Below are 22,029 nucleotides of genomic sequence, written 5' to 3'. Positions count from 1 at the left end.
CGAGAAAATCTTTTTATTTTTAAGATTTACATTAAATTTTTTTCTTAAAAATGTGAATAAGTTTTCATGGTTCCGATTTTGGTAATTAAATTTGAATAACTTAAAGCTATCTGTAAATGGTAATAGAATAATTTATCATACATTTTAAATATTAAACCCTAAAAATCAAATCAAATTAAGAAAATAATAATACAATACTCATTGGAACAAAATAAGAAAATTATGATATAATAATTATGGGGTGAAGACTTGGATCTCATGGATGTACATGTTTGTCGGAGACGAAGGTGAGGGAGGCGTTACCGAAGTGATGCTTTATAAATATATTCAAAAGCCAAAAGCTTAGAATTAATATGATTTATGAGGAGTGAGACAAGGAAAACTAGAAAAGTCAAATACAAAGACGGACCACCGTATCCCCCATACACCCCTCCACACTCTGCTCCTCTCTCTATAATTCGCCGGCTGAAACTTTCTTGTTTGTAACCGAGCGAATCAACCAACCCCTAACTCTTGTCTCGGACCTTTTTTTTTTCCCCTCTGACTCTTCTCCCACAAAAACACGTACTTAATCATTTTCTCTTTCCTATTTATTTTCGTTGTCTTTTTTTTTTTTTCTTCTTTGATTTCGATTTTTTGTTCTTCCTAAATTCAAACTTCTTCGGTGGATCTCGAAGCCAGGCCACTGCCCCAATCTCAGAGAGATCTCTGTCGCTTCGTCTCAGCTGCATTTCTTCGCAGGTAATTTACTCCTCGTTCTCCTCGGGATTCGAACTTTCCAGGAGTTTCTTTGATTCAGTTTGAGCCGTTGATTAGTCGGACACTGGTTTTTTAAGGCTTCTTCCTTTTTCATTTTTTTTTTTCCTGGTTTCCGGATGAATTGCGTGCCTCTGTGTGTGTTTTAAATGGTGTTTTACTTTTGATCGACGGCTCATTCTCCTCGAGATTCGTGCCCTTTCTTGGTTTATTTCATTTAGTTTGAGCCGTTTGATTCATCCGCCACTGGTTTTTTGGAGCCTGCACCGTTTTCTGGATGAATTGTGGGTGCCCATGTGTTTTTTTTTGGCCTTTTGGTTTTGATCGATTGGAGGATTTGGTTTTGCCAGTGTGTTGTCGAACTAGGCTGCGTTTGGACGGCGAGAAAATGTTGGAAAAAGGGAGGAAATTTCGAATCTTGGATTTCTTCTTTTTTATATTTTTATTACTGTTACTACTATTATTATTATTATTGGTTGGTATGTTTAGCTGAGCTTTGATTGGATATCGTATTGCGGGAATCGAAATTTAATTTTTGTTTTCTTGTCGTTGGTGTTTTCGGAGAGGAAATGATGGTTGTATTGATTGGTGTAGGAAAGTTTAGACTTTGGATTTATGAAAGTCTGGAAATGGATATGTGAGTGGGATTTGATCATAGCGTCATTTGAGTTTTGTTGCTGAAATGGGATTATAATCGGCAGGTTGGCTGTGCTGGAAAATGGAGGAGCAGACAGAAAATTGAATTAGGAATCTTCATCCTTTACGTTGCTTTGCTATGAAAATGATGAAAACCTTGCCTCGATGAAGCCAAAAACAAGTTGTTATCTAGGGGTCCCGAATAATAAGAGTCTAAGGTTCAAATTTTCAAAATTCTCTCGTTGGCTTGTGTTCTCTAAACGAAATGGACCATAATTGATTATTCTACCCATTTTTAAATATTTATGTTTTATGGTGGTTGTGGTTTGACTTATGCATTGTCTTTAATATCTTGATGTTTTACAAAATTCAGTTCATATTTGAAGGTTTATCACCCATGCCTCTGTATTGGTCAATATATATAAGATGGACTTGTAGGCTAATGAGTGATACATAATCAATATGTAGCATTGAGAAAATGGTACTTTCTGTACCCTAATTTGTTCGTGACATATTATCTTGATCCAATTTTCCCTAAGAGTTAAGAGGAAAAAGAAATGTATGATAGGGCTTTGGGAAACTGGGAATCACATTTTTGAAATTCTATTCTCTCTTCTGAAGGTTTAGAAACAATGTAAGTAGGTTATCATGAAGCATGTTAGCTCTCTCTCCTTTGCATATTCCTGAACTAAAAAATGGAAATTAGGAGTTACAAGTATAATTTTAATAAATTCTTAAATTTTCAAATGTATTGTAGGTAATGTACCAAGTTTATACGCTTTCTCATCCTGTGAATGAAAAGCAAGATTTTTGAAGCTTTATATTCATGTACATGTCTGTACATCTATAGGCATATGTGTTATTTATGTATACGGCACCCTGTTAATTTATTCGTTTTTGTCTAACAAGTTTCAGATTCTTTTGCATATTGGGGGTAGAACTTGGCGGTTGGTAAATAGTATGCTTTTCTTTTTAAGACTTCAGTGGTCCAGGAATCTGAAGAACTAGAAAGATGTTTTGAGATATTATTTTGATGCCTTCAATCTAAATGAAGACAGCTCGTGCATGGCAGCTAGGCATAAAAGATATGCTGATAATGTCTGGGTCACGCCAGCGCCCACATTTAAAGAGGCCAATATGGATAATTGTGTTGGTTTCATTGGTGAGCATTTGTCTGATTGGAGCCTATATTTACCCACCTAGAAGCTCGGCAGCCTGCTATATCTTTTCTTCCAGGGATTGTTCCATCTACGAGCAGCCTATCCATGTTCCTTCCAGAGAATTGACCGATGATGAGACTGCAGCTCAGGTTGTAATTAGGGAAATTTTGAAGACCCCTCCTGTTCACTCAAAGAACCCAAAAATTGCTTTCATGTTTTTGACCCCAGGATCATTACCCTTCGAAAAGCTGTGGGATAGGTTCTTTCATGTAAGGCTTTGTTCTTGTTGCTCAGTTATCATGATTCTTGTAACTCTTTGCTAGTTTCTTTATTTCTCCTATTCTTTATGTCTATGCTTTTCATATAACTATGGAAAGCTATTTCTTTTCCCATTGATTTTCGCATTTCTTTAACAAAAATGACATAAATTAATCTGTTTCCACAGGGCCACGAGGACAGATTCACTGTCTATGTACATGCATCCAGTGAAAAGCCAGCACATGTGAGTCGTTATTTTATTGGGCGAGATATTCGCAGTGAGAAGGTACAAGGAATTTTTAGAATACATTTACTCCAAGCCAGCATATAAGGCTATTACTAACTGTTTTGTATGTTTATACATTTGCTGCTTGTAGAATTCAGTGGGATAAGATGAGGCTTAAATGGTCTTCATTTTAAGTGATGTGAAAATTCATTAATATGAAATTCAATTAAGGTTGTGACTCATGAAAAAATTGATTCTTGAGAAGGTGCCTTCTTTTTCAGTTGAAAAGCACCCATGTTGCAGCCAGAGCATTGAAATTGACATAGAAATAACCAGTTTACTGATGAAAATTAAAAAGGAGATATAAAAGCCTTACTAAGCACAATGATTGCCCTAGTGGGCTATGATAAGAGGAGATATGAAAAGAATACAAATACTTATACATCCATTTATGGCTGATGTTAGCCTGGCCTTAGACCCTTAACCAATTTTACCTAACCTAATAACACCAATTATATCTGAAAGCTCAGATAAATTCTTCGAAATAGCATTGTCTTGGCCCACATGGGCATGACTGGCTGAAAATTTCATAGCTAAATTATTCTCTTGAAAATTACGAATAACCTGAAGATCTGTTGTTGAATCATCCATCTGATGCTTTAAGATTGGATTACAGAAACAAGATGGAGCAAATTTAGGCATGAGGAAATCTACTACTACTTGTCTGTTCATTTCATACACAATGATATTGAAATGCAATTTTACACTCTTGGAGGAATGCTTACCTTCTTTAAAAATATAATTTGGGAAAAAGGGAGATCATTATTGAATTAATGAGTTCAATATGAAGGTTAACTATTCAAATGGTTGTGTTAATACATCTCTGGAATTCTTAGGGGCCTTCCTTTGTCCTCTGGTATCTACCCTTAATCCGGGTTCCATTTCAGCCTTAAAACATTTTTTCTCTATTTTAGCCTTTCTTTTTGTTCTATGGGACACCTTTACCTGGTGTTGTGGCAAAAATTATATCTAATTTTGATATTTTGAAGATATCAATTTTATAATACAGCATGTATCCTAGTAAAAGATGGATCATTTGAGAAAAAGTTTCTATGTCCTTGGTGACTGTTCATTTTCAAAAATCAATTGGTGATGATCTTCATTTTGGCCCTTACCTAGCTGGATCTAGATCTGGTGGATACGTCTATATTCTAGAAAAAATTCTGGTAATATATGTATGTTTATACACATTCCAGTTTTTATTCCCACAGATTGATAAAAGGGTTTAAATTTCTTCAGAAAGGGATCAGGGATGAGTTTCAATTATCACTTAGTAGAGGGGAAGTTGGTTGCTTTCCAAAGAAAGTGGCAGGTAGAGGATGTCAACTTGGATAGATCAATCTCTTTTGGTGGAATGACCTCAATCCTTGCAGTTGATAGGGAGATTTTGTTGAAGAATTAGGTGGGATAGAAGTATGGGTTAGATGGCAGGAGTGGTGAACAAACATGGGATGGGTGGAAATCAGTTAAGGAAGAATGCAAAAGTTGTCGTCTTAAGGGGTTTGGGATTTGTGTAGCATGGTTTGGAAGTTTGGATTCAAGGATATTATGGAGGGAGAAGGACAAGCTTGTATGGCTTGGTGATAAACAGGGGACTTTTTCTGCAGATCATATTTTGAAAGTTTAGTTCTTGTGGGGGAGGTCATTTTTCCAATCAAGAAAAAGTTTGAGACCCGCATTCCCCAACAAGGTGGGTTTTTATATTTGAATAGTGTTACTAGATAAATGCTTTAATAGTTAATCATTTGATAGGAAATGTTACGTCCCTCACCAGTAAGGTAAATGCAGACTCTTCTAAATTATCTTTTTTTACACTGTGGTAAGGCTTCGGAAATAGAGGCTTTTAGATTGATTCCATGGAATAAAGTGAGTGATTCTTTGTGCTAGAGATCTGATAATAAGTTGGTATGTTAAAGGTGGTGGCAAGATGAAGTGAAGGTGTAGGTAGTGTCCTTGATGCAGTGTGATGGTGCATTTGGAAGGATAATTAGAAGAATTAAGAGCAATATTTCACAAAATTGAAGTTTATCTCTGTTAAACTTCTTTTCTGCTGAATTGGGTTTCACTTCTGTTGATTTTTTTTATTTCTCCTTGCTTCTTGTATACCTCATGTGTACATGGGCTTGCCTTTTTCCTCTTTTTGTGTTTATTTGGTTGTTCAAGGAGAAATGAGAAAAGAATCATCTGCATCATATATGAATGCTTTCTAAAGATTCCAGGGTCTGCAGGTTATGCTGATTTGTCACTTGCTGTCTATACATGTGCTCACAGAAAAATTTTAATTGTATCCATCTCTTGTAGATGATATTTATTATTTGTGGTTCACAATTGGTGTTGCTATAATGTTCTAAGATTAAATTTACATGAACCTTTGCTGGTAATTTTGCGCTAAGGCTAACCTCTTTGGCCCTTTTTGTCATTTCATCCTGATTTTTTTTTTTTTTTCATTGTAGGAATGTTATTGAAAATCAACATATTAGATTATTTTACCCTTAGATTTTGTAGAATACAGCTTAGCAATAGCATAGGACTTTTATTTTCTAAGGCAAAATTTGAATATATAAACATTATAAATAAATAACTAAATATATGTGTATATATATATATATATATATATATTCCTTCAACAATATTTTGAAGGTTTTAATAAATGTATATATGGTTAAGATCTTTCCTTTCCATCATTTTAATGTATGGGAGAGTAAATGGAGGGAAATAAATTTTAAGATATCTAACTTCATGGAGGCTAATTTATATTTCTAAAAGATCAGGCAATGCTATTACATCTTACAGACCCCTCTGAGGGCTTTCTCTATTAAAATAAAAGCCTCTCATTAGGGTACAATTTTTTAAAGAATGCTCTTAGCCAAAAAAATTTCCCCACAAAAATAAAAACATCACATTTGGAATATGTGCTACTGTTGCCATATTTTCTCTTTATAAATAAAACTATCATGTGTGGCATTATTGCAGGTGATTTGGGGCAAAATTTCCATGGTTGATGCAGAGAAGAGACTTTTAGGACATGCTCTAGAAGACCCCAACAACCAGCACTTTGTCCTGCTATCTGATAGGTGATTGGGTTATCAGATTTCTCTACCACTTCCTACATGCAGAATTGCACTTGATGCTGAATCAACAAGTTTTAACTTTTTTCATTTTTCATTTTTATTTTTTTGCAGTTGTGTCCCCCTGCATAACTTTGATTATGTGTATAACTATCTGATGTTTACAAACATCAGTTATATTGACTGGTGAGCTAATGCTTTATGAATGGAACCTTTCTCTCTCCCCCCTCTTCCTCCCTTTTGCACTGATAGTGGACAAAGTTCCAAAACTGTAGACTAAACTGTTTACAGTTAATTTTTTATATTAAGACTAAAGCTTCTGTATAACATGATATGTGATAACTTACACATGCATCAGAAGATTAAATTATTTTTTTCCTTTTTATTGATACTCTCTCTCTATCTACAGTTTTGAAGATCCTGGTCCACATGGAAATGGCAGGTATTCAGATCATATGATGCCTGAAGTTGAAGTTAAGGACTTCAGGAAGGGTGCACAGGTATGTTCTTGCAATCATTTCTGCATGTAGAGCTTATCCATCTATCTTTAAAAGGTTTGGTATGTTAATTTGGAAACAAGGTTTCTGAATGGTTGCTAAAAGTTCATTCCATGCTTTATCAAACTTGTTGATTACATGGAAGCATAGCATGTAAATCCAAATACTCAACAATAGAAACTCTCTTCTCTGTCAACTTATCATTCTTTTCTCATAATATTGGCAACAGTCAATAATCTGGATCTTTTAAGTGTTAATGTTGTGCATGAATGGCTTACATTGCTTTGATAAAACCATTCTCATGATTAGAGGTTTTTATGTGTTTCAGCAAATTGATTGCCTTGAAGCAGTCATCAATCATTCTCAGAACCCACTAATCATGGTAGTTTTCTCAAAATATTAACTTTAGTTCCAATTTCGAAGTATGCATATAGTTACATGTAGCAAGGAAGCGTGCATGTCTTTCCATGGAATCTGTGAGTCAATTTTGCAAAGCAAATCTAATCTTCTTACTATCAGAAATAGTACTATATGCTTATGCAGCACAATTTTTTAGCTTTTTGGTTAGAATAGTGGGGGTTGACTTCCTGGATTGCCAACATCAAACCATGACAAGCAATTGTACTCTCACTAGTTAGAGCTTCTTCATTATAGCTGCTCAAATCAGGGCAAGAATAACTGACCCACTGAAAAACTCTAATATGTAGGTATTGTAATACTATTTAATATTGTCCACTGATGTTTGGCTGAACATCTTTATATACTTAAACGTTAATGAACATAAATGTTGCGCTATATATGACTTGGGAAACCTATTGTTGTAGTACTTGTGCATGTCGTGTTCCTTTTCTTTTCTAATCTCATTTTATAAACAGGACTATAGTGGCATTTTCAAAAGCGTGAAGTGAATTTTTGGCAAAATTCTTAATGTTCACAAAAGTTTCCTCTTATGACCACCGATAATCTTACATTTTAAATTTATCAAACTTCTTGTGCATACACCTGAATTATTTGCGCAACAGTTTTTTTTTTTTTCCATGTTGAAAACTTTCATTTTTTTCATCATTATTCATCAACTACTTTTGCAATCTACCATCTGTCATGCCATGTATCCCATGATAGTGACTTAAAAAGCTTGGATAATATGATGTATTAGGATAGTATATTTAGATAGGGTGAAAATGTCATAGGGTTACTATGGATCCTGGAAAATTTTCAAATTGGAGTTATTTATCATGGAAATTGGGTAAGTACCAAGCAGTTTGTATCAGGACACTAGAGAAGAAAAAGGAAAACAAGAAGAAAAGGAAACAGGCTCGGGGGGTCTAACCCTTAGATGTGTTAATTTTTGGGCATTAGGCATGTATGTCTAGTAAAATGTTATACACATGGGTGAATATAATGACAAGATGCATACTAAGCGCTAACACTTTTATTCTGTTCTTTTTCATTTTTACGGGTTTTAGAACTTAAGTTCTTACTTTGAAATCTGTCGAGTGAGTAATACAATTTAATAGAGTATTTTTCTATAGTTCTCTTATCCTCCATGGACTTTGGAGGTCAATGCATCAAACAGCCATAGGTACTTTGACATTTGACACCCATGCCATCATCGATGTAACATTTTGAGTCATGGTCCGAGTCTGCTATTGTGAGAAACTGTACATTTATCAATGTTTTGGTGATTATTTGTAGTAAGTGGGTTACTGGATTTGCAAGTCTAGATGGATTGATTTGCCCATGAGAGGGTATTTCCATAATCTTGTTGTCCCAATAATTAATCCTGTTATGCCTTTTAATTTCTATTGGAAAATAATTGTTCTTGTTTCATATTAAATACCAGTTTTAATATTGAGCTTCTTGGTTACAAGATTCCAGTTTGCCCTTATATTTTTGAATTATTGATAGGTGGATACTAGTCTGAATCATTTTTTACCCTATGCTCTCTCTTTCTGAATGATTTGCTATGTGTGGTATCTCCATTTTACAATATTATAAAAAGACAACATTTGACTACAACTAGGTTTTTGTCATTGAATATGGTCTTCTGATCAGAAACACAAAAAAAATAAATAAATAAATAAAATAAAATAAAAGTAGAGACCTTTTTAAATATTTCTTGCATATAACTAAGTTTGATTCAAATGTGATTTGCAGTGGTTCTCCATGAAGCGGCAGCATGCTATAATAGTTATGGCAGACAGTCTCTACTACACTAAATTCAAGCTTTACTGCAGGGTAGCTCTCTCCAACTATAATTTGTTTTTTGTTTCCTAATTGGCAGTACTTATAGATGGAAAATATAATCTACTGTGTAATCTTTCATCCGGGCATTTGTGAGCTCTATTATCAAATAATTTGCTTACAATTTTGGTATTTTGGTGCATTTGAATTCCCTTTTGTCTTAATATTATCTTTTATATTGCCTATCAATATATATATATATATATATATATTATCCTTTCACAATTCCCTTCAAATGTATTCTGGATTGGAGGTTGTGATCTGTGATACATCAGTCTCTACATTTTATTTATGTATCAATACTACGTGTAAATATGCAAAAACTTTTGAAAGATAAAAGTATATCTTGTGTGCCACTTAACTCGTGATCGAGCTCGCCAAATCACCAAAACATCTCTGAGACCAGTTCACTTGACTGCAAGTAACTTTTCTTTTCTTTTCTTTTCTTTCATTTTTTTTACTTTTTCCATAGCTGAGAGTAGCTAATAATGAAAATAGTGACTGGAGAACAATCTGTTCCCTTTTATGTTTTCACTCCATTTCAAAAAAGACTTCTCTACGCAACAATCTAGGGATGAAGCATTCTCCTTGTAGGGATCAAGAAACCATTTTGTGCACTGTTTTACTTGTTTTATTTCTTGATTAAAATCTGCCCATGTGCACACTTGCAAAAAACTTTGTGGAATTCATGGAAAACATGGATGTTTCTAGACCTAATTCTGTGAACAAGTCTTTGACAATGATGTGTTTGAATTTCACAGCCAGGTATGGATGGGCGGAATTGCTATGCAGATGAACATTACTTGCCAACCCTTTTCAATGTCAGCACATTAAACTTTGTACTCTTTTTCCCATAAAACCTTGTGTTAAACCCTCCTATTATTTCCTTGTTTCCAACATTTCTTCCCACTGCTGCTGCTTTCAGATGATCGATCCTACTGGAATTGCAAACTGGTCTGTGACACATGTAGATTGGTCAGAAGGAAAGTGGCATCCAAAAGCATACAGGGGTCAAGACGTCAGTTACGAGCTCCTTAGGAATATTACAGTACGATCCTTGTCTTATCCTTCTATTCAGTTTTATTTTTCAAGAATCACATGCAATTCTGCATTAGTCCTTGACATTGTTGTTACTATGGCAGGCTATTGATATGAGCTATCATGTCACAAGCAATGAAAAGGTACAGATATCACTCTTTCAATATTTTGACTTAGAACCATTATTCTTAGTTATATTCCCTTTTACTTGAGAAGGAACATGAAAAATATCATATGTTTGAACTGTTACTACAGAAAAAAATGATGATTCAACCTTGTTTATGGAACGGAGTGAAGCGGCCTTGTTATTTGTTCGCAAGGAAATTTTACCCAGAAGCTCAGGATAACTTGCTGCATCTCTTTTCCAATTATACAACAGTTTAAGCATTGCCCTCTCATTATTATTCTTTTGGTCGGATCAACCTCGTTCGACTGCAAGCCCTCTCACCTCATTTCTTGGTATATAGCAGTTAGAATGTTGTAAAGTAGCAGATTACAGATTCCAGTATGCCGCCGGGCAAAAATGTTTTTGGCAGTGGAAGAGTGATCAGCTGAGCAATTAGGGTTTTGCTTGAATAGGGGACTTGGAGGATGCTGCCAGCTTTGTTTCCTACTGCTGCTTCCTCCTCTTTGGGTGACTGTTTTTGGCAGTTTGTCCACTTTTATTAATTTTTTTTTTACCCCTACATTTTGGTCTATTTATCTTATTCAATGTCAAATGACTTGAATCTTATTTTACACAAAATAAAAAATAAAAAATAAAAAATAAAAACTAATGTCATATGAATATATCCAGATTTTTTTACATGCTTCTACATGATTGCATGCCAACTCTTGCAGATGGTATTTGAAGAGGCTCCACAGGAGTCTCTAGTGTTCAAGCAGATATCCTTTCAAAGTCTGAAAATGTCTAACATCAATATGGCTTCTCATTCCTGCTTTTAGCCCATAGAATTACTATTAAAAGTGCATTTTGGGAATGATTATGAGAGAATTAGAAATGCCTTATAAAGGTCTTTTATTTTATTTTTTTAACAAAAATTATTGATTAGTAAAGTTTAAAAGGTCACTTTTGAAAATCTTGATAATTACTTGAATTTTTATTTTATGAAACTTACACAATTAGCTAAGTTTTTAAAATCATTTTTTAAAATCTAGATAATTAATTAAAATTATTCTCATACTAGCATTTGATAAGCACTTATATTTTTATTTGTTTTATATATCTTTAAATATTTTTAAAAAATAATTTTAACAATTCTTAATATTTATGTGATTATTTTTTAAACATGTTTTAAAAAATAAATAAAAATTAAAAATAATTAAAATATGTTCTTAAAAAACATCGTGTTACGATTATTTTTGAGAATCATATCCAAACATAGCCTTTACTAAAAATAATTGAGAATAGTTTTTAAAAATTCTTATCTAATATTTTATAAAACAAATATCTATTTAGAAATATAAAATGTTTTTAACATATTTTAATATTTTCAAATATTTTTAAAAATAATTTTTATATCTAATACTTTATTTTTAATCATTATACATATTTATATAATTATTTTTTAAAACAATCCCAAAAATTAAATGAAAATAACTAAAAACAACTAAAAAATATTCTTTAAAAACAAGTTATTTTTTATTTTTAAGAATAAAAAACAAAAAATAATTTTTTTAAGTTATTAAACGTGTTTTTTTATTTTAAAAAACAGAAAACTATTGTCGGTGCTATAATCCCTAGACTTACTAATAATAAAAGAACAAAAATCTAAAGGGGGTGAACAACAAGATGTAAAAGAATCCTAGAGATTTTACCTTTAAATTTCAAGCAAATTGCTTCTCAGTTCTACCAAAGGAAAATAACTGCTTCAAAAATTGCTAGGACTAGAGTTCCCCCATTGATCCAATGGTTCAAAATGTACAAAAATTCCAAAACCAGAGCGCAGCCCTAGGATGATAAAAATTCGGTTCTTGGTCCAATTGATGCGATTGTTTCAAGTAGAAGTATGATCTCTGGAACCACTACTACCCAGGAAGTGACAACAGTGACAATTGTTCTTCAATGGAACAATCTACATGACAAGAGGTTCTACATGAGAATGGGATGAGAATGAGACCAAGGCAGCGTTGCTCCATTGGGGAAGGAGAGGAGCGTCGAGTGCTACGGTACTCCACTGTATCTTGGAGAATGATGTTCCCTTGCTTGTCCATACAGTGGAAGCTGCCCAGGAAAAACCGTCCATCGCTAACTCCCACCAACATTCTGCGAAACAGCAGCATCCTGACCTTGGTCACAGGATTTGAACCGTTGGGATTGGATCCCTCTGAGCTTTCGACATGAATAAAGGATTTCTCAGCATCGTGTTCCATGGCCATGTAATTGAATTTAGCACTGTAAATAAATAAATACAATGTAAATTCAGTTGTTTCTCACTACCAAAATTCATACTCTATGGAAAAGTGTAGTTTGTTGTTTTAGGTGTTCGCAACACCAAATTTCTACATCCTTCTCCCGTAAAACTCCTCTTACAAGTATCACAAGAATGAAGAGCTGAAATGTAAATCAGTAAACAGATTGAACTGAAAAAAGGAAGATGTTTGTCACGAGTAAAATCCACATTCCATTACAATCTCGTGGAAAAAGTGGCGTATAAAAGTTGAGTTAATGATGGAATAGAAAGAAAGTCTGTTCATATGATGCAGAACCCCTGGTTGTAAATCAAGGAAAGAATATTCAACCTGTGTCAGAAACCTATTGTGTGCTTTCATAAGTCAGCCATGTACATGCAAAACACGGAAGACAATTTCTTACAGTGTGCCTGTTTTAGATGAAAAATGTAGCGCACACAAATTTCTTAATTTTTATTCACGAGTGGTTAACAAAGGAATTTGGATCATATTTTGATATGGGCAAGCAAAGATATACATTAAGAGATGTCTAAGGACCATCTCAACATCAGCAACTAATTCAAATTCAAACAATATCAAGGAGCCTCCTAACACAGCCACCTAAAGGTCCCATTTTGGATTCTAGTAATACTCAGCCTACCTCTGTTGCAACTTTAGATTCAGAGCTTCATCTGAGAAATTCCCCCATCTCCCCACTAAATTACTTTATATCACCTTAATCTTGTTGTATATTTCCTTTTCCCCCAGCTCTATCCACACAACATCACCCACCTCAAAGTGAGGCTTCCTCAAAACCTCTGCAAAGGATTGTACATTTGAATAGGCCACCTCACTGCTTTCAATAGCAAGCACCTTTGGAGAAAGTTTAGAAGCTAATAGAAGAGGGAACCACCCCAAGGCTATGTAATCTGTTAGGAAAAACCACCCAACCCCCAAGAAATCCCCTACCGTCTGAGAAAACTAATGTGAACCACTTTGCCTCTATAGAGCAAGCTGAGCACAAAATATATTGCCCTACTCAATTATTATGAAGCTCCAACCTGTACCACCTACCCCTTTCCTCCTGTACATATTGATAAGGCCTCTCCCTCTTCCACTAGCAACACGACTCCACTCTCTCCAGAAAAAGTGAAAGGCTCTTCTCTCCAAACTTGATCCAACTAGAGAACCCATGACCTAAAACTATGCCTTCCACCCTTTCTTTGACAACCTCTACTGAGGCTCTAAAAGATTTGGATTCTACCCCATACCAGCCCTTTCCACTTTTCATTCCTTTGAGAATTTTTTTCTCTAATCCATTCATTATTTAGTTGCACACCAATCAACAAGGAACATGAGGTATTTAGACTCCAAGGATGCCCTTGTTCTCACCTCAATTGAAAGAGATTAGCCACTTTAATAGGTTTCCCTCGAAAAAATTTGCCCACTATCAACAAAAGAGTATTTGCAATCTTTCAACACCACTTCCACACTTATTGGAACATATAAACATAACTATATCGAACCATCATTACAAACAAATTTTATTTTATTTTTATAGGTAAATAAGAGTTTGCATTAGAAATGCCTAGAAACGGTGAAAATAGTACACACGAAGTATAGACGCCCAAAAAACTAGGCAGCAAGGAGACAAGAAAGTCATTCCCTTACTTAACAAACAACCAATCTATAAAGTCAATCATAGACAAAGTGTGATCCCCTATATACACCCTAACCCAATTCACAAAAGTATACAAAAAATAATATTTGTATTAGCATGGTAGGCCAGATGCCACTTTTATAATTAAAACTAACCTGATAAAACAAAATCAATGTTTAAAATGATAAGAACTTTAAAGAACACCATAGGTACCATTTAAGCTTCGCTAAAGAAACTATTACTATTAAAACTTCTAAGGCCATAAAACATTCAAAAGTAGAAATTGTATTCTAGAAAAAAGAAATATTTACAATTGAATACCAAATATAACTAAACAATGTTCCATGGCAAAGCTGCAAAAGTGAAAGACACAGGTTAGATGTCATTACCATTAGAAGAAAGACGGAACAAAAAAGAATTGAGAAGAATGGGGAAAAGGGAGAAGCTTCATGTGCAATGGCAAGGTCCAATTCAACAAATCAGTAATATCAACCCCTCTAAACAGATTGAAAGGGAGTACAAGGAAAAATACTGAAGCAACAACCAGACACTCCATTACTTCCACTAGGGAAACCCAAATCCTCAGATTTCCCTCCTTTCCAAAAGAGACCGGCACAACACTTCAGTAAGATCCACCACTTAACATCCTAAGTCCTTCAGAACTAAGTAATCCACAAGATCCCAACAAATGCATATGCACAAAAGCCCAAATCTACCTGAATTCCCTTACAACAAGAGAATCTGGAAAATGGTTAACCAAATTCAGAGTTCCCATTAGGAAACCAAAGCAACACCAATGGGACTCGTAATCCTAAAAATCAAGGTATCAAGGACCGAATGCCCAAATCCATTGCCAAATTTGTAATATTTGGAACCTTAACAACACCCATCAGCTCAATTTTAGCTAAATTACACCTCTAAGAATGAAAGGCATGACCCCAAAACAAAACAAACAAAAGGGAAAACCCTCCAATGAACCCCGGTTAAAGAAATGGAGGAAAAGGTATCATCCAACAGAATTCCCAAGTAGCCAAGGCACCTAACTTTTTAAACAAAGCATCCAATATCAGTCCAAAGTATAGCACAAAACAGAGACTTTGCAACCCAAGTCTACACATCATACAAAACCTTCAAATGAAAACCCATTTCAATCGTCCCAATATACACAAAGCGAGAGATTTATTTATTTAAAGGTAAATTAACCCTCAAACCAAAACCAATTTTGATCATCTCGATATATACAGAAAGAAACCCAAAAAAAAAAAAAAGGAAAACCCATTTTCTCAAAACAACATCAAACTCAGAACCATCCTTGAAAGCTTCATACTCAGATCAACATACCAAAACTTCATTGAAAAAAAAAATCATTTACAGTTAATATGAAAACATGTAATCATCAAGACTCCAATCAAACCAAAATCAAGAATTCATCACCATTACCTTTTTCAGATTCGATTTTTTCAACAACATCATCATCCTCAATTCATGGCGACTTCTTCAGCATCTTCACCTCTCAACTTTCTCTGGATTGCTCTGTGTTCCCACGCCTTTCTACCCAATTCCAAATATGCCCTTGTAATGGGCTGGGCCTGAACTTGGGCCTTGGCCCTTAACAGCATGACCCATTTTAAGCCAAGTTACACCCAATATAGAAGGTTCCAGATAAACCTAGTACCCATGGAGTCACGTGACTAGGCTTTTACTTTTTCAGGAATGTTCCACGTGTAAAGTAGATTTAGAGAACCCATAGGACCCATAAGACCCGTGAGACCCGTAAGACACATGTCAGTTAAGTACTGGCCCGTTGATGAACAGTAGCAATCCACTTCACGTGAAGCCCACCAGCTTCCCTCAGCCATGTGGGCTCCACAGAATCAAGCCCATCAGCATTTAGGCCCCCCACAGAATCAAAGCCCAATCACTATATATCATTGGATGATTCACCTCATGCCTCTAGAGAGAGTACCTCTCCAATGGAACAGAGCACACCATTTTATGATGGGGATTACTTATTTTCATGGATATTAATCAACATATCAGTGAAATACACCAAGGGCCATGATCTTGTGGAGCTCAAGTATGCTTCTCTGACCACTGCCGGCCAACCAATTTGGGTTTCCTTGGCTCCTTGCAGTGGACTCGAGCGCATGGGATCAGCATATTGAACTCTTCAAAATTTAGCAATATTTTGAGCTTCTTTTTGTTTTCCTTTCCTTTTTTTTTTTAGGGTTTTCAGCCCTCGTTTTCCAATAAATCCCTGAGAGACCAAGGTGGAGAGCAGTGCATTTGGGATTGATTAAAATGCTTGTCATCCATAGAAAGACTTGTGAGAATGGTCAAAAATCAGATACAAAGATAAAGCTCAGAAGATTGGGGAGATAAGGCTGCATTGCATGAGTGGGTTAATCGATCATCTAAGCATAAGAAGGATTTGCATGTAAATAATTATAAGCTAAAAACTCAGGGTACGTGAATCAAGATCCAATATGGGAATTTTATTAGGATAATACATATAAAATACATGAAACAAAGCCATTATTCAAGCATTACAACAGTAGAAAACTAACACGATGAAGGCACATAGTTTCTGCTTTCTTACAGTAGTACTGGACAAGTGGAGAAGAGGGAGAGTAGTCAAATAAAACCTTGGTTGGCAGCCATTACTGGAGGAGAAGCACACAAATGAAAAAAAAACAATGGTGGGGTAGCCAAACAGGGATGATGATGAGGTTAAGGAAGAGACAGCTAGCTAGGGGTTTATAGGTCTGGTAGAAAAGCTATATATGACTGGTTTTAGTCTCTAACGTGGAAGATGTTGGGGTTTTTGATAACCAGATCATACATGTAAATGGAGGTGAACTTGGAGAATTCTCTAGGGAGAGAGATGAGGTCAATGGAAGAGCTTTTATGGAATTGGAAGAGGTCTGGGTCACCTCCATAATACCTCTCCCAACCCAACCCCCTCAGAATCCTCTCTAGCGAGTTGTAGGACGATACAACCTCGCCGGTGGGCAGGTACACCAGCACCTTGCGCTGGCCGGTGCCCCCTTGCCCATTCGACTCCGCCTGAGGATTCTCCAGGTGAAACACACCGTTCTTGAACACCCAAACCCCGGACATGTTCTTTCAGGAAGTGTCTTTGGCTTGTTACTTCAATGAGTTTGATCGGTAGGAAAGAAGAACACTACTAAAGACTTATAAGGTTGATGGTTTGATGGAGGTGAGAAGGATGGAGCACAAGAGGCGGTATTTATATGGGTGTGAGGGCATATAAAACAAGAGGAAAATACTCTAGGGGATGGTGGGGCTCTTAAACCCTAAAGGAGGGTGATGATGGGGTTGTTCCTCTTTGGTATAGAATCTAGATATAGTGGGTCCAAATGGGTTTAAATATTAGGGTACAAGGATGCCACAAGGGTGAGATTTAGGGTACACATACCATCTGTGGATGTGGGTTAGGGAGAATCTTGTTGTTGATGTGTGTATAAAAAAGCCTTTCACTTTGTGGGAATATTGGCTTCGTTCTTGTTTATATATTGACTTTAGAGGAGATATATGAAGAAAGAAAAAAGATTGGAGAGTTTCCAGACACTGCCACCTTCCTCACGGCCTCTCCACGTGGACATGAGAGGTTTTTGGATATTTTTGCCTCCCAAAAGATATTTTTTATTTGGACCATTTTCTTAGATTAGTCTATTCCATTTTCGACATTGATTAATTGTTAGAATTATTAAAAATGTTTATGCAATAATATTGAAATTGATAATAAAGAAGTAAAAACAGAAATAATTATACGGTCGAGTTTGATCGATTGAATGATAATTAAATTTTATCATAAAAATAAGGATAATTTTGATAATTTAAAAAGTTTTAATTAAATAAAATACTACCAATTATAATTTGTATGTGTTCATATATATATATATATTTATGAAGACATATATAATTTAATAATGAGAACAAAATTTAAAATATCTATAAAATTAAGAGCCAAATGGCTAATAAAATGCTTTTCTTCTTGGAATATTTATATTAAGAAAAAAATATTATTTAATGTACTAGACTCAAATTCTTTTTAGATAACACCAATGTATTGTCTTTATTAAAGAATTTCTAAATCTTAAACTTTTTGTTACATAAAAGTAAGTCAACTTTTAATTTATTTTAAAGCTTCTAAACTTTCTAAATTCTTGTTAATTAAATTGTTATATATTGTAATTTTAAAACCCTTCTATGGGGAAAAAAAAATATATTTCAAAACAATAAAAAAAAAAAATTAGTCTAGCATATGATTATATTTCCTAAAATAAAAAAAAATAAAAAAAGACTAGTTTTTCCAAAATTATAATATAAAAACTTTTTTCCATTATTGCCTTGAAAATATTAATAATGCTTTACATTTTTGGGAGAAAAAAAAAGAAGAAACATTCTTTATTCTATGTAACTAGGTTTGTGAATGGGTTGTCCAAATAATATCCCTCGTTAGAATAAAAATGATTGAGATGATTGAGCTTGAAGCAAGCCTATCTAAAGGACCACCACACCAAGTGTACTTTTTTGAGTTTCCTTTCCCATTCTATTTGCTTCTCATTCACCACCTTTCCTCCCCAAAATTTGCTCCCTATGTTTGCCTAGATGTCCCCTATTTTCAAATGTAGCCCACATGATATCACATGGGTTGGTGGTCCTCTATTTTAGGACCTTGTTGCCCTTATTTTTTTTAACCCTTGTCTAGTCATAATCCACATCATTGGGATACAACCCTCTTCACCAAATGGCACCATCCAATTGGCCTAAAAATTCAGACCTCACGTGCGCCCAACATAGATGTCTAACACATTTGAACCAAATGAGATCAAACCCTCAAATTGTATAGGCTCAAGCCCATGTGACCCAACTCCCCCTACCTCTCAAATCATGGTGCACTTTAAATTGGACCATGGGTCCCCCAAAAATGACCTTGGGTTAGCTATTATTTCATATAATTTGCAACTTTTGAAAGGTAAGATGTGATTGATGGCAGCATTTCTGCCCAACATAAGAAAAAGGGCTCACGCCTTCATCCCTAGACCAAAAAGAAACCCTAGAAGATACCACTCTTGTGCATCTTCTTCTTTATTTGTTGATAGGATAAATGTACGAGTTTTTTTTCATAAACATAATAGAAAGGATTCACCCATTCAATATCATTCTTCTTCTTCTTCTTCTATTTATTAATAATAAAAATGTAAGTTTTTTTGTCACAAACATATTTATAGATGATTAGGTCGATAAATATTATCGACTACTTCCAAATAATAAAGCTTTTGGGTAATAATTAAATTACTAAAGATCGGTTGCTTAATGAATATAAGATCGTTACGATGTTAAGGAGTTTAGGTAGAGTAGGAGAGAAGAAATAAGAGTAGCAAAAGTCATGTCTAGAAAAAAATTGGAGATTTGGATCAATGGTGGTCCTAGAACTTTATACCTAAAGTTGAGATGATGCCAAGACATGGTGAAAGACAGTACAATTTTGTGCAAGCCTTTTGGTTACCAAGGATGAAGTAGGAGTACAAGCTCCGGCTGCTCAATGTTCCTCTTTATCGTATCAGTGAGGTCCTTACGGAAGAATCCTTGCAATCCCTTGATTTAAATTGAAAAAAAAAAAATCTAAAGTGATGTTTGAATCCTTTTATTTCTCACGTTTAATTTTCTTTATTCTCTATCATATTTTTTTTTCATAAAGTTGAAACTTTAGTTGGTGATGAAACACTGTGACATTGATTCATAGGCTAGTACAAAGAAACATGTGGAAAGTAGGAGATAGGCTTATGCATGAACCATTTTCTAGGAAAATATCCCCTATTTTTAATTTTCATGAGAAACAAACACAAAAACCCTCTTGAGGGTTGGTTGAAATGAAGAGGGTTTGAGGGCTAAAGCTCAAAATCCAATTCAAGCAAGCATCACAGGGATGTATTCTTAGGAGCCCCCAAAAGAAAAAAAAAAGACCACATACATCATTGATTCCAGATAGAAAATTCCTGTTGGGATATGATGATGACAGACTCTTAGTTGGCATCAAGATTCATGATCCACTCCCCATCCTCCCTTATCCATGTTTGGCTGCCAATGATTTATACACTGTCATTTGTTTGGATTTTGGAGGACCAACCCACCTCAGCATTCCCATTTTCTTCCTTTCTTTTCATTTTTTATTTTGAGAAAAAAAAAATATATTTCTATTTTTTAAAATTTTGTTTGTAATTTAAATTGTTTCCTCTAAAGTTATGTAGGAATTGGGGTAGCTTTTATCAGAATGCTTTGCTTTCATTAAAATGAGAATCAAGGGGAAAGGTGACTTCCACTAGGTTGAGTGATTCCCATCTCAACCAAACCCTAATTTTGATCTTATTTTAAGGTGATTACTGTAATCACCCACTTAATCATGTTCAAGTTTTGAAAACCCACTAGGGTTTTACATAGCGGGTTTTAATTAATAAAGTCGATTACATATTCTCATCCAAATTTAGTAAAAAAAACATCATTTATTCCTCCTCTTATGTATCAAACAAATTATTTATATAAAGTTCATCCTAAGGAATAACACTACAAGCTAATTTGACATTTGAAAGAATACTACTACTTAATGTTAAAAGGTTCTTAGATTAGGTATTTAGCCTAACTTTAATTATAAGATCGAGATTAGGTAGATGTTTAATCATTAAATTACTAAATTTTTTGAGATACCGCATTCTTAACTAAAGAGAATATTAAGCACAAAACTTTAGGAATGGAGGGATAAATTCTTTCGTAACTAACTCAATCTAATGATCAAAACATCGTTTTCAAATTATTTTATATATTTTATAAATAAACTTTGAATATGATCATGTATCAAATGAATTTGGCCAGCATGAGTGGTAAAGGAATGTACCTTAAATTAGGCCTACTTTCATTAGTATCAACTTTGGAAAAGACGCAAAAATTTATAAAAAAAAAAATTACTAATTTAAAATAAATTCCACTTACCAATTTAAGGTGGAGAACAGTTGAATGCTTATTGTATAAAAGTTTTAGGATTTTTTTTTTTAAAAAAAAATTAGTACTATAAGTTATAGGATATGCATAGTGGTTGGATGTATAATATCATAATATTTTTTATATTTTAAAAATAAAAAATAATACATGTGAGTAATTAGCAAACTATAAAAATTTATGAACAAGTACAAGAACATATGCTTGAGTTTAGTGATTTAAGTAGAAGTTTTCCCTTTTAAAATATCTTTAAAATGTTTGTTCTCTCATTTGACTCGTTATCGTAAATCTTAAATCTTTTATCAGATCTTAAGAAAAAAGTTTTAAATTAAAATAACTATGTAGATATATATGCTATTTTGTTATCCTAAAATATAAGAATGTAAAACACGGTTTTTAAAATCGGATCGATCGGTCACAGTTTTGGTTCGATTTGGTTAGTTGAGTCATCCAAGGGTTGGATCGGGATCAGACCAAATGAATCAACGATCGTACCAACAAACCGAACGGTTCAACCTAGTTTATGCCTCCCCACCCCCTAAACCCAAACCTTACCCACCGCCACTCCCCATAGCCCAGGCTATCCGTTTTATCGGACCCGCTTGTCATCATCAACGAGGACCTTTTGATGACTGTGACAGTGAGTCTTTAGTTTTTACATTTAAGTTTTTATTAGTTTAAGTTTTTATTTTTTTTACTTTAATATTTAATATTTTTACATTTAATGTTTTTATTTTTGTTGATGTTATAATTTTTATTTATTAAAATTTGTTAGCCTCACTTATTTATTGCATATTGAAATTTCAATTTATTGAAATTTTTGTTGATTTATTTGTTAAATTTTATATATTTTAATTTTATATAGATTTTTAAAACTTTTTATTTGAGTTTAAATAAATTAATAAAATCATTGAAAACTTTAGGAATTAAAAGAAACTTTTGGAAACATTAGGAATTCAAATAATTATATGACTTTCAAATAATTTTTTATTTTCAAATAAAATTCTGATTTTAA

General features: G+C 34.1%; 3 protein-coding genes across 15 annotated transcripts; 1 reads left to right on the top strand and 2 right to left on the bottom strand.

Moving 5' to 3' along the window:
- The first annotated feature begins 248 nt into the window (after positions 1-248).
- Positions 249-10,730, top strand: LOC100257774 (glycosyltransferase BC10). 13 transcript variants are annotated; one of them, XM_059736169.1, is made up of 13 exons: positions 358-564; positions 682-741; positions 2,465-2,821; positions 2,998-3,096; positions 6,070-6,170; positions 6,279-6,350; positions 6,574-6,664; positions 6,990-7,043; positions 8,819-8,899; positions 9,667-9,726; positions 9,831-9,953; positions 10,048-10,086; positions 10,199-10,730. In XM_059736169.1, exons 3-13 carry the CDS (start codon positions 2,480-2,482, stop codon positions 10,325-10,327), a joined length of 1,191 nt encoding a protein of 396 aa, XP_059592152.1. In that variant the 5' UTR covers positions 358-564; positions 682-741; positions 2,465-2,479; the 3' UTR covers positions 10,328-10,730. The 13 variants fall into 13 exon arrangements, with proteins under 13 accessions (XP_002282865.1, XP_059592152.1, XP_059592148.1 ...); XM_059736165.1 differs by having other exon boundaries at positions 2,308-2,821; XM_059736166.1 differs by having other exon boundaries at positions 1,458-2,821.
- Positions 10,731-11,738: 1,008 nt separating this feature from the next.
- Positions 11,739-15,583, bottom strand: LOC100262900 (uncharacterized). The gene is made up of 2 exons (XM_002282822.4): positions 15,435-15,583; positions 11,739-12,338 (listed from the first exon to the last, which is right to left on the bottom strand). Exon 2 carries the CDS (start codon positions 12,320-12,322, stop codon positions 11,972-11,974), a length of 351 nt encoding a protein of 116 aa, XP_002282858.1. The 5' UTR covers positions 12,323-12,338; positions 15,435-15,583; the 3' UTR covers positions 11,739-11,971.
- A 1,112-nt stretch (positions 15,584-16,695) lies between these two features.
- On the bottom strand, positions 16,696-17,314 carry LOC100268047 (flowering-promoting factor 1-like protein 2). The gene has a single exon (XM_003631770.4). It carries the CDS (start codon positions 17,112-17,114, stop codon positions 16,788-16,790), a length of 327 nt encoding a protein of 108 aa, XP_003631818.1. The 5' UTR covers positions 17,115-17,314; the 3' UTR covers positions 16,696-16,787.
- Positions 17,315-22,029: the final 4,715 nt, after the last annotated feature.

The sequence above is a fragment of the Vitis vinifera genome, chromosome 4, assembly GCF_030704535.1.
Source record: "Vitis vinifera cultivar Pinot Noir 40024 chromosome 4, ASM3070453v1".
NCBI classification, from domain to species: domain Eukaryota; kingdom Viridiplantae; phylum Streptophyta; class Magnoliopsida; order Vitales; family Vitaceae; genus Vitis; species Vitis vinifera.
This window is presented reverse-complemented; position numbering and strand designations above follow the sequence as displayed.

Coding starts and splice junctions, on each gene's coding strand:
- LOC100262900 (XM_002282822.4), bottom strand. CDS start 12,322: ATGGCCATGGAACACGATGCTGAGAAATCCTTTATTCATGTCGAAAGC.
- LOC100257774 (XM_059736165.1), top strand. CDS start 2,441: ATGAAGACAGCTCGTGCATGGCAGCTAGGCATAAAAGATATGCTGATA. Junction 9,954..10,047: donor AGCTCCTTAGGAATATTACA/GTACGATCCTTG, acceptor TTACTATGGCAG/GCTATTGATATGAGCTATCA. Junction 10,087..10,198: donor ATGTCACAAGCAATGAAAAG/GTACAGATATCA, acceptor CTGTTACTACAG/AAAAAAATGATGATTCAACC.
- LOC100268047 (XM_003631770.4), bottom strand. CDS start 17,114: ATGTCCGGGGTTTGGGTGTTCAAGAACGGTGTGTTTCACCTGGAGAAT.